At 31.3% G+C, this 12,669-nt stretch overlaps 1 protein-coding gene across 1 annotated transcript; it reads left to right on the top strand.

Annotated features, from left to right (window-relative positions):
- Window positions 1-5,044: 5,044 nt before the first annotated feature.
- LOC130824188 (cytochrome P450 CYP82D47-like) lies at window positions 5,045-8,673 on the top strand. The gene is made up of 3 exons (XM_057689085.1): window positions 5,045-5,683; window positions 6,694-7,091; window positions 7,832-8,673. Exons 1-3 carry the CDS (start codon window positions 5,170-5,172, stop codon window positions 8,468-8,470), a joined length of 1,551 nt encoding a protein of 516 aa, XP_057545068.1. The 5' UTR covers window positions 5,045-5,169; the 3' UTR covers window positions 8,471-8,673.
- Window positions 8,674-12,669: the final 3,996 nt, after the last annotated feature.

Below are 12,669 nucleotides of genomic sequence, written 5' to 3'. Positions count from 1 at the left end.
TCCAGAAGAATCTTTAAGTGGATTCACCCGATTTGCGACCCATATTACATCAAGAACAGGTAATTTATTGTACCAGATGCCTAAATAACGATTCATCGTGTTTGGAGGGCTAAAGAATCCAAGCTTAAAAGTGCTCTGGCTGGATACTATAGTGTCATTGTCTCTAAGAGGCTTTGTTGTTGTTATGCTATCTATTGAAAAACATGTATGAAACAAGTACATTGAGATCAAGAGAATGAGACTGGTTATAGTTTGAACACTCATTTGTTATGTTTTTTGTAAGTTTTGATAGGTTTAGTTTTACCAAGAAATCACAAATTGTTGAACTTTTCTTAGGAAGGGATTGGAAAATGGGTTATGATACTCTGATACATGTTTATGGTCTTTTTATACAAGCTTATTTTGTTGATTATTCAAGTAATAAGTCAAGGTATGTCTGACTGATATTTTGCATAAATTTCTAGATTAAAATACTACTCTAGATGTTAAGTTTCTACATGTTTACCATAGTCCATAGGTGATCTCTAAGAATGAAGGTGCTGCCAAAATTAATCTGGCCAACCAAAATCGATTATGATCTGACCCAACTCGAAATATTCGTATATAAACATTAAAATTAGAGGTGTTCGAAACAGACTTGATGACCTGAAATTAACTTGAGTTTATAACCGAACTCGATTTAACCCGACTGAAAAAATGATTTTCAATGATTTAAAGAACAATATGAAGACAAAATCCGATATCAACAGACCCAAAATATAAAACTCGAAATTAACGCGATGACCCGAATAAATATATCTAATTAAAACCATATTGTTGATTTTTCAGATATTTAAGAATCAAAATTATTTCGATTATTTTCGAACACTTGAATGGGCATCACTTATTAGTGCCAACTGATACACATTTTCTATGTTTTCCATTGACAGAGTCATTCACCATATCTTTCACCGTATCTTAGAGCCTTAGAGGCTACAAATGCTTCGACCACAAAAATCTGAATTACGGGTAGTGACACATGGCTCGACAATGGCCGCACGAAATTTCCTAAATTTTTAAAGTCTATAATTTTTGACTTTGTATCAACTATTAATTGCATTAATATGTTTTGAGAGTTTGTTTTTCGGTCACGGACCTTAAATAAGAAATTCATATTCTTATAATCTTTATTAGATGGATTATTAACTCAAGTATAAAGTACGTCTCTTGATAAGATCATTTTATATAATAATTTGTGAATATTGAAATATTTAATCCAATCATTTTTACTTGGTCCATTCATTTCCAATACTTCCTGTTTCCTATTCGTTATATTACATTGTGTTTTTTGATGTAAGATATTCTGAATTATAATGTAGCAAATTGAGTAGAACTGAATAGTCTTTTGTGTTATTTTAAACATTATGTTTAGAATATTTCATATAAAAGAGAAAAATTTATATATAGTTTTTCATAGATATATAAAAGTTTAAATATTTTTATGTATGATCACATTAGTTTCGTCTTTATTTATAGATTTTAATACGTGCTTTTTATAATTTTTTATAACATATTTATGAATATCAAAACTCAAATTATACTTAAAACTGTATAAAAAGTCAATGTAATTAAAAAGTCAACGTTTATTATTTGAGGCTCTTTGTAAATAGGATGAAATTGCTCATTTCATTTCTCTATTTGTCTCATTTGATCTTTGTCATTATTTATTCACAACTTTAATTGGTATTTTTTTTACTATTAATTTATAGTTACAAATTAACTTTTTATAATTTTTAATTATATATAAATAAAAATACTAAAAAATAAATTATGACAGTGAAACCAAATTGAACATAAATGTAGAAACACCAACCGATAACTTCATGTTGTTTCATTAAGTATGAAAAGAATTAGATATCATCCCAATAGGATTATCTCCTAATAAGATTCTAGATTCGATATTCACTAAACATTTCCCTTCTTTTAGGCTATGCTATAATAAAAAAAAAATTTTAGATCTTATTTTTCTTTGCTTTTAAAAAATTAAATAAAATAAATTCATTGCATAAAAAAATTAGTTTAAAATTAGTTGATGAAAAAGAGAAAAATATTAAGTACAAAGAGGATAATATTGGAAAATAAATTTTATAGAAAAATAAAAGAAATATGTTGTTGGAATGAAAAGACAGGTTACAAGCAAAATATAATTATAGTAAATTTCATCTGACAAATTAAAAAGAATATCATAGCAATTCTTTTGGAACAGAAGGGTATATATTAACAAAAATAGTCTAAACTACTATAGTAAAATGAGATTTTTAATCAATTTAATTAAAAATACTTTATAATATCACCTTTTTTTTAAAAAAAAAAATAAAATTCATTCCATCATCTTAATGATGGATGAAGAAGTCAAATTGTATGTTAGTATTTTCCAATTGGAAGACAAGTGGGACATTAAGAGGAATTTTAGCAAGAAAAGGAATATTTATTTGTGGTATTAGCATGATCTTAATCAATCTCCGTGTTAAATAATCTGTTTTTAGTCAAATAATTTTGTCCAACAATTCCCTTACGTTTCCTGTAAGAGATTGAAAAGTTATACTGTTGTTTGACTTGTAACTTTTAAGTATTTTTATTTTACTCATTCAATTTTCTTCAAACATAAAAAAATTTCAACATTTGACATTATTTTCTGAAAAGACATTAGTTTAATCATAGGTTAAGTTAAGTATTGTTCTATTTTTAAAAATTATTGTCATATTTTGGATAATATGTAAGAGGTTATATGATCTTTATTTGTACGTATTTCAAGCAATATTAATAAAATTTAAGATATTGTTCCTTTTGATTATTGCACAAAGAAAAAAAAAACTTAAGACATTTGATAAATTATAATGAAAGTTATAACATTAAAATGGGTGAGAAAAAAATATCTTATTTAAGCATATAGAATAAGTGTGCATGCAATACAAGTCGATAGGTTTAATTGTGAGCTATGGAGCATCATATTTTTGGAAATTTGTGTCACATAAGGGGTTATTAGAGAATTAGTTGGTTTAGTTAATGAATTATTTGCCAAGATCGATACGATGCTAAGAACTTTGATGAACGATAATAAAAACAATGAACTAAACAAATGTTTGATAATGTAAAACTAGCAAAAACGGACACAAAGATTTAAGGAGGTTCACCCAATGATGGCTACGTCCTCTGTGTGTGTAGTTTCTCGTTTATATTATATTAAAGGTGTACAAAACACTCTTACAATTGAGTAAGATAAAATCAAAAGGCTATGTGTTTGGCTTAGGGGTTGTGTTTGATGGTATTTTTGAGTGAGTATGAGAGCTCTATTTATAGTATTAAGTACATTCAATGATAATTGCTCATTTAATGCATGTTTAATGTAGAATAATGAATGATATGAAACAGCTCCAAGAACTTGAAAGAACAAAAACAACATCCTAGGTGTATCAGAGGAACCGCTCGACCAAAATAGAGAGCTCGCTCGGTTGAGCGACTCGATCGAGCGAGCTACAGACAACTTCTGGATACATTCTGTTTGTCCACTCGACCAAACCAAGAGCTCGCTCAGTCGAGCAACCTTTCAGGATTCTTCTGTCAGATTCTGCTCAAGCAAAGTATCTTCCAAGACCCTTTGCACTTCTTCATTAATCATCATTAACACCAATAATTCCCATAAATACCATCACCACAATAAATCATACTTAACACTACAATCATTAAGTTATCAACTTAATAACCCACATTAACATACTCATTGGATTTCATCCCAAGAGTCACACATGAATGCACACATCAATTGTGCACTCAACTCACACCATTCATGACACTATTCATAACAGTTAACTTATTTGATTAACTAATAGCTTGTAAGCCGCTTGTTTAAGTCAACTGGCATAAAAATATTAATAAAATTATATGTTGATTATAAGTTGTTTATTAGAGAAAAATTAAAACCAATAAGAAAACCTACTCATACTTAAAAGCCATAATAGCTTTTATTTTTACATAAAAATCAACTTTTCAGTTAATTTAAAAATAATTTACAAAATATCTTTCAGACCATACTGATTAAAAACCCAAAAATTATATATATATATAAAAAAAAAAAAAAAAAATTGGGCACAGAGTAGTGCCCGGTCCCCACCTTATCAAATTAGAGAACACTAGAGCAATATGCATGCATGGCCAATCAAGTCATAGAAAGAGTTGAAAATGTTGCACCAAATTACAAAGTACATTTTTACATTTTTAGCTTTGTAGGTTTGTAGCTCGACAACAATGAAATGGTCACTTCATAGATCCTAAGATCTTATACTACTAATATCGTTAGACACGTCAACATTACAACTTTTTTTATTTGGAAGTACGCTAAAAAAATCTAAGTGAGGGAATTCATCCTTTTGAATGCAGATAATGAGAATAAAAAAAACAAAAACTAAACCGATGCAAAAATTAAGTAAACTTCTTTCCTCATCAAGTTTTATTTGTATACTGCAATGACCTAAAGCTTGTTTAGCTAATTAACATAATAATTTGAACTTTTATATTTTGGATATTTTATAAAAAAATCTAATAACTCAAAGAGACGGTTTCTCAGGAGAGCGGCTATAAGTTAAATCTAACCTACAATTCAAATCAATATCAACTTTGTATATGGAAAAAATATTTGCCTCAGGCGATAGTCCACTTTGACCTTACTGATCGACGAACATCTAGATACTAATAAAAATAATAGAAAATGACAAATGTCATCTTTCAATTGAAATCGTTTCATGATAATTGATTACATGACAATACTTGCTACCAGATTTAGAATCTGATTTTTTTAATATTAAAGCTAACTTAGGTAAAGTATTTATATGATTTATTGTAAAAATTCTCTATACCTACCTAAAATTTGATATGTTTAATTGAATGAAATAGTTATGTATTCGGTAAATAATTAAAAAAAACAATAATTAATTTTTAGTTTAAAATATTGATATATTTGATAAATTTTATCATGATAATAAAATATTTTATGCTGATAAATTCGTAAATTGCACGGAGTTTATATATTAGTATTGAATAATTGATTTTATCATTCTTGAAACCTTGTTCTCAACTCAAAAGTTCACATAATCAATACCAACACCAACAAAGAATTAAAATCATCTGGAAATAATGTTGTTACACCTCTCCACTATGTTCTCTACTGAAGCCATAAGCTTACTGGCATTACTTGTATTCTTCTACTGCATACAAAAATGGAAAAAGGGCATCAACCAAATACCCCCCAAACCATCTGGGTCATGGCCTATTATAGGCCATCTTCATCTACTTGGAAAGCTTCCGCACATAACATTGGGTAAATTAGCTGATCAATACGGCCCCATCTTTATGATAAAGCTTGGTGTGGACCATGCTTTGGTTGTGAGTTCAGCACAAACAGCAAAAGAGTGTTTAAGTACTAATGATAGGATTTTTGCTTCTCGTCCTCAAACGATTTTTAATGAGCGGGTGGGTTATAACTCTGCTATGTTCGGGTTAAGCCCGTATGGGCCGTACTGGCGTGAGATGAAGAAGATTATTACTGTTCAACTGTTGTCTAATCATCAGTTAGAGATGCATAAACAAGTTAGAATTTCTGAGGTGAAATTAGCCATTAAAGCATTGCATAAGGAGTGTTTGAACAAAGGTAAATAATAATCACTCTTAATTAAATGTTTCCTTTAATTACACTTCATTCAATGTATTTATTTAATTTTTAATATATTTAATTATGTGTAATAAAAAATTAGGAGTATAAAAAATTAATATTAATAAACTTTATATTAAAACGAATTAAATAAGATTTCACATGATTATATTTTAACTTATAGATTAATAATAAAATGCAATTCAAGTATGATAGATAATTAAATGGAGCAAGGTGAATAAAAGGAAGTATATCATGTTCTATCTTTTGAAAAACAAAGTAAAATAGGAATATATAATTATTAAAATTAGTCATTTCGTAGAGCAATTATAAGTTTATATAGGTAGGAGAATAAATTTGAAGTTTTGGTGGAGCATTATAAATAGAGTCGATGTTCTAAAATAGTAATAAAGTAAATTTAATAAAACGGACTAAAATAATATATACAATATTTTTTAGAAAAATTATGAAGTTGGTTAAAGTGATAAATTTATTATCGGACTTGTAAATAAGAGCTACACAATAGAAGAGTTGACTGCATACAACCCTGTTGAGATTTCATCCCAAAGCTAATTAGCTAATAGGAGTAGCCTATTACATCTCTCTAACTCTTTGATTTGGAATCACATGTTTGTTATTTTTCAATAGGACTTTCCCTCACACATAAATAAATTTTTTAAATTGGATGGAACAGCATTATTTTTGAAACGCAAGTTGTTTTTATGAAAGATCAAGATTTTTTGTTTCTGGTTGATCGGAAACTGTCAGCTCTGATACCATTATAAATTTGTCACTGGACTTAGGCTCACGTAAGAGGAGGTTGACTGCACACAAATACAACAAAGTTTTATTCTAAAACCAATTTGTTAATAAGATTTTTCCACCAAACTTATATATTAGTCAATCTCTTATCTAATTATTCGATATATAATCACATGTAAGTATTTTCCAGAAATATATTTCTCCTTATTAAGAAGACATAATAATCTTATTTTCTCTATGTATCATAGTGGACATGAAGCAATGGTTTAGTGACATAAACATTAATGCATCAGTAAGATTGGTAGCTGGGGCTTCACTAAAGGAATTCTACAAAGGTGAAGAATATAATAAGAGGGCAAAGGTTCTGAGGGATTTCTTTGAATTAGCTGGCACATTTGTTCCCGGTGATTTTCTTCCATTTTTAAGGTGGTTGGATATTGGAGGGTATGAAAAAGCCATGAAAAAGGTCGCTAATGAAATTGATAATATGGCTCAATTTTGGTTGGATCACCATAAACAAAGACGACTCTCTGATCAAGGACAGCACAAACGAGACTTTTTGGATGTATTGCTTAACATTTTTGAAAGAGAGGAGCATCAGGCTTCCCAATTTGAAGAAGATATAATCATCAAGGCCACCTGCATGGTAAGCCTCTTACATAAACATTTATTATTATCTTCATTTTAAAATACTTGCAATAATTCGGAGTAATATGTTACGTGGGCAAATGTGATCACTATCATTTGCAAGGCTAGATTTAAGGTCAATCAGTAATATGTTACGTTGGTTTAGTTGGTACAAGTTTTTCTATTAAATGCATTAATTTTGATTCAAACCTCCTTAAGCACATTTTTTTAAGAACATCATTGACATAATGTAATTTTTCTTAGATCTACCCTTGATCATTTGCAATCATAATGAAACGGAGGAAGTACGATATACTCTCTAATTTGTCTCATTTAAATTGCTACATTTACTTAATCTGATTGTCTCATTAACATTGTTCATCAATCTTTTTTCTTTTCAATCATATCCACACATTTTATTTTTGTTTTATTCACCCAATTCAACCAACTAAAATAATTTTGGGACTCTTTGGCACAATTAGTGTCTGATAGTTATTAATTGTTTAAATAGTTATAAATATGGATATTTGTATTTAAATAAATGTACGTAGCAATATAATATTTAGCTGTGTAAATTAAAACTATTCGGTCCAAGTAATGATTATAACTATGGGAATATAATTTTTTAAGAAAAATGCATGTAGATAATAAGTTCAAACCACTGGTTTTAATTGTGAAACACTATAAGTTGTAAGATCTAAAAACATTTACAGTGCTTATCAATCTAATTTGGACCATTTTCTCTACATCTCTCAACAGACAATTATATTAGCAGCAACAGACACAATAGCAGTGACCTTAACATGGGCACTATCATTGCTACTCAATAACAAAGATTGTCTAAGAAAGGCTCAAAAAGAGATAGAAGAAGTAGTAGGAAAAGAAAGACAGGTTGAAGAATCAGACCTAAACAACTTAGTCTACTTACAAGCAGTCCTAAAGGAGACTATGAGGCTATATCCAGCAGGACCCCTTTCAGTACCTCGAGAAGCCATTACAGATTGTACCATTAATGGTTACAAAATCCAAGCTGGAACCCGTCTATTGGTTAATCTTTACAAGATACAGAGGGACCCACAATTATGGGACAACCCATTGGAATTTCACCCTGAAAGGTTCCTAACTAGTCACATAGACTGTGATTTTAGAGGGCAAAACTTTGAGCTTATGCCATTTGGAAGTGGTAGGAGAATGTGTCCTGGAATATCTTATGCCCTAAAGATGATGTTGTTTGTATTAGCTAATTTACTGCATGGGTTCGATGTCGGGACTTCGTCTGAAAAAGCAATTGACATGACTGAAGGTTATGGTCTGACCAACATGAAAGCCACACCACTTGAAGTCATCCTCAGTCCTCGTCTTCCTAGTCATGTTTATGATTATTATGATTTTGAGTGACACTTTCTGTGTTCTTTTTAGTTTAATATTTATTATTATTATTATGAAAATCATATTGTATTCATAAGTATGTAAAATATCTCGACATTTACTCTTTGAAAATGATAAAATTAAAATTATATACCATTTATGTAACTTTTGTATGATTGGAAGCCGACCTTAATCTTTTGAATTATGATTATGGCATATTATTGTTGTTGTGATGTACTGTTTCTCAGTATATGAGTTAGTTTAATTTATTACCATATTAGACACTTCATTTTTATACAATGGAAAATATAACATTTTAAATGGATGGAGTTTATAAAATAGCAAGTGGTATCGACTAGATAATATAATTTAAATGTAGTAAATTAAAAATCTAGCAAACATAATACATATATACAATTTCAACTTCAAATTATAAAATAAATACATAGGAGAATTTGTATAAGGTCTAAGCAATATTACATTGGAGATCAAGGAATGATGCAGTTTGGAATGGTATTGTGAGATCACCTTCCTATATTAGTGCCATGGTGCGAGCTGATGTGTGACATAGATTTCTTAGTCTGCACTCAGTGATAGTCGATAACTTTATTTGTCGTTGGCTTTTATAGTTTCTTGTTTGCTTAGTTATTTTCCTAAGCTCCAGTTTTGCTCTGTCTTGTACTGTATAGTTTTGGTTTGCTGTTGGCTCTCCTTGTGATGCATATGAAGAATGGGCTCGCGAAACCCTTCCTAGAAGGTGGGCCCTTGTTCTATACTGATGCAAATTTTAACTTGGTGTTGTTCCATCAGCCTTTGTATCTTTTTTATTGGTAAATAATAAATTCTTTTATTTGCCAAAATAATAATAATAATAATAATAATAATAATAATAATAATAATAATAGGGATAATAGGGTCCATATGCAGCAAACTTTTATAAACTTCAGGCTTACAAGCAAACTTTGATAAGTTTATCCTCTATTTAACTAGTGTGAATAGTGTCCATATACAACAGATTTTGGATGTTGTCCCACTTCCATTGGGTAAACTTCCTTTTCGTTACTTACAGTGGCGGACCCAGCTAGGGGCAAGGGGGGGCAGTAGCCCCCCCCAATCTGAAAAAAATAAATGAGATTTTAAAAAAAAAAATAAATAAATTTTGCGACCACTTAGCGACCACCTGGCGACCAAAATCCCCCTCGCTAATCACCTTTAAAAAAAAATAAAAAAATAAAATGTTGCTGCTTCCATTTAAAAAACAAAGCAAACCCTAATCACATTCACCTGTGTTCGACATTCGACAGAGTACAGACAAAACCTTGAACCTTCCTTCTCCAAATCTCCACGACTCCACCGACCACCGCCAGTCCGCCACAGCCCACAAACGGCCGGCCAAGTTCGGAAGTTCCAGTGTTACAGTGTAGCCTTCGACTGTTCTTCCTCTTCTTCGCTCACAGACATTCGACATTCGACAGTGTTCTTCGCTTCTTCCTCTTCTTCGCTAATCGCTACGCCTACTCGCTTCCTCTTCCAGTCTTCCTCTTCTTTTCAATTGTTTAATTGTGAGTTCCATGCTTCCATTACTTATTTAATTGTTAATTTGTAATTGTAATTGTTAATTTGTTTAATTGTTTCATAGCTTCATGAGTTCATTGTTAATTTGTTTAATTGTTGATCTTTGATTCTTGATTCTTGATTCTTTGATTCTTGATTATTGATAGTTAAATTGTTTGTTTGTTAACAATTAAATATTTAGTTTAATTGTTTGTTTAATTGAATAATTTGTTTGGTACTTTGGTTCATTGGTTGCAAGTTGACAAGTTGTTACTTGATAGTTTGAATAATTAGATTGAATAATTGAGTCATATTTCTAATTTAATTAGGAAATGTCAAGTAATTCAAGTTCATCTTGTTCGAAAAAGTCAAAAGCAAAGGTAAGACAACCCGATCTTCGTGAATTATTGTTTAAAAGAATGAAATCCCAACAAACATCTAACGAAGGCAATGAATCTTCTCCTTTAAGTTCCCCTCCAAGTGAAGATGTTAATATGGAAGTAGGTGGTTCAAGTAGTTGTGATGAACCATTGGATGATGAATGGGTGTATGATGTTGAACTTCTTCCTCATGACCCGGGATTGAGGAAAAACATAATGGATTATCCCCCTAATGAAAGAAATCCGGTTAGGAGAGCATATATTCTTAAAAAACCTTGCCAACCAAAAACACATGATTTCCCTCAAAGTAATATCTCCGGTAGGCTACGCCGTTTTAGTTTGAATTGGTTCAAAAAATGGGATTGGCTTGAATATAGTGTTGAAATGGATGCCGCATTTTGTTTTGTTTGTACCTCAAAGAAGATCAAGACGTGTTGCTAAACAAGCAACAAATCTACATCATTTTCGTGTTGACATTTTTTTGGAAGTAATTGATTTGCATCTTCAAGAGATTGATAACCGTTTTAATGAGAAGAACATGGAGTTACTTACATGCATGGCTTCCCTGAGTCCTAGAGGTAACTTTTCATCTTTTGATAAAGAGAGGATACTTAAACTTGCTTCTTTATATCCCGAAGAGTTTTCATGCTATGATTTAACGGCTCTTGATCTTCAACTTGATGTCTTCTTGGATTCTATGCAAAATGATGAAAGATTTCATGATTTGCAAGATATCAATTCTCTTTCCATGATGCTTGTTAAAACAAGGAAACATGAGACTTTTCCTCTTATACATTTGCTAATCAAGTTGATGTTGATTCTTCCTGTTGCTACGGCAAGTGTAGAAAGAGTGTTTTCCGCAATGACGTTTGTCAAAAATAAGTTGAGAAATAGCATGGGTGATCAACTAGTGAATGATTGTTTGGTTACTTACATTGAGAAGGAAGTGTTTCTACAAGTTTCTGATGAAAAGATTATTGATCGCTTTAAAAATATGAAAACTCGAAGGATGAATTTGTAATTTTCATTTGAACGCTTGTATTTTTTTTTTAATATTTTGGATTGTAAAACTTTTAACATCGGATTTGATATTGTAAATTGTAAATATTGTTTCTATTATGTTTTCTATTTTTCTTTAAAAAAAAATTATTCGGACGACGATCAGATTATTCGAACGACGTGACGTTCGGATTTTGCCCCCCCAAATTGAAATTCCTGGGTCCGCCACTGGTTACTTAGGCATTCCTTTGAATTCTAAGAGGCAATCTGTTGATGATTGTGATCAATTGGTGGATAAAATGACCCATCGGATTAGGGGGTGGCAGGTGAAACACCTCTTCTATGTTGCTAGGTTATAGTTGGTTAATTCGGTCCTTAGGGGTATTACAATCTATTGGTGTCAAATATTCATCCTCCCCGAAATGGTTGTGAAGAAGATGAATTATGTTTGTCGTGCCTTTCTTTGGAATGCTGAGCATACTAGCACTAAGCCTGGCATGGTTAAGTGGGACAACCTTTGTAAACCTTAGAAAGAAGGTGGCCTGGGTATTAGAAACCTTGAGGTTTGGAATGTTGCAGTAAGCTTGTTTGGAATGTGAGTAATATGAGCGAGTCTCTGTGGGTGAAGTGGGGTCCATGGTGTCTATACTAAGGGTGGTAACTGGCGGCTCTTCAACCCCCCTCCCACTACTAGTTGGGTTTTGAAGAAGCTTTGTAAGATTTAGGAGCAGCTGGCCCCTTATGTGTATGGGAATTTCTACAGTACCATCTCAGTGTACAAGGAAACTGTTGGCAGCAGTCCTATTGTCCACTGGTGTCCTTTGATCTGGTTTCGAGCAACTGTCCCTAAGCATTGATTCATCTTCTGGCTTACAATGTTAAACAAAATTTTTTGCTTGCAAATTTAGCTCCATGTGCCTGGCTCTTCTCTCTTCTTGGCTTAGGGTTAACTTTAAGGCTACTTCCATTGCAAATTTGTCCCCTCGAAGGTGGAAACTTTCGAAGTATATGAAGAAGCTTGCTATTATGGCCATCAGTAATTTGATTTACTTGATATGGAAGACTAGAAATGAATGCGTTTGGCAATTGTTATGTTCGCTCCCCAGCTAATGTTTTGGTGAAGCTGAAGCGTTGTATGTTGAGCCGTATGCTTAGTCTCTTCCCAGAGGAAATGTCTATGTATAGAGATATTCCTCTTGGCCTTTCCTTGTCTCGTATTAGCCTTGTTTTGGAATTAATGAAAGTTTTTTTTTTTCCAAATAATAATAATAATATTAATAATATATTAATACGACT

The sequence above is a fragment of the Amaranthus tricolor genome, chromosome 9, assembly GCF_026212465.1.
Source record: "Amaranthus tricolor cultivar Red isolate AtriRed21 chromosome 9, ASM2621246v1, whole genome shotgun sequence".
In the NCBI taxonomy this organism is placed as follows: Eukaryota; Viridiplantae; Streptophyta; class Magnoliopsida; order Caryophyllales; family Amaranthaceae; genus Amaranthus; species Amaranthus tricolor.
Note: the sequence above shows the minus strand (reverse complement) of the source record. Positions and strands in the feature narration are given on the sequence as shown.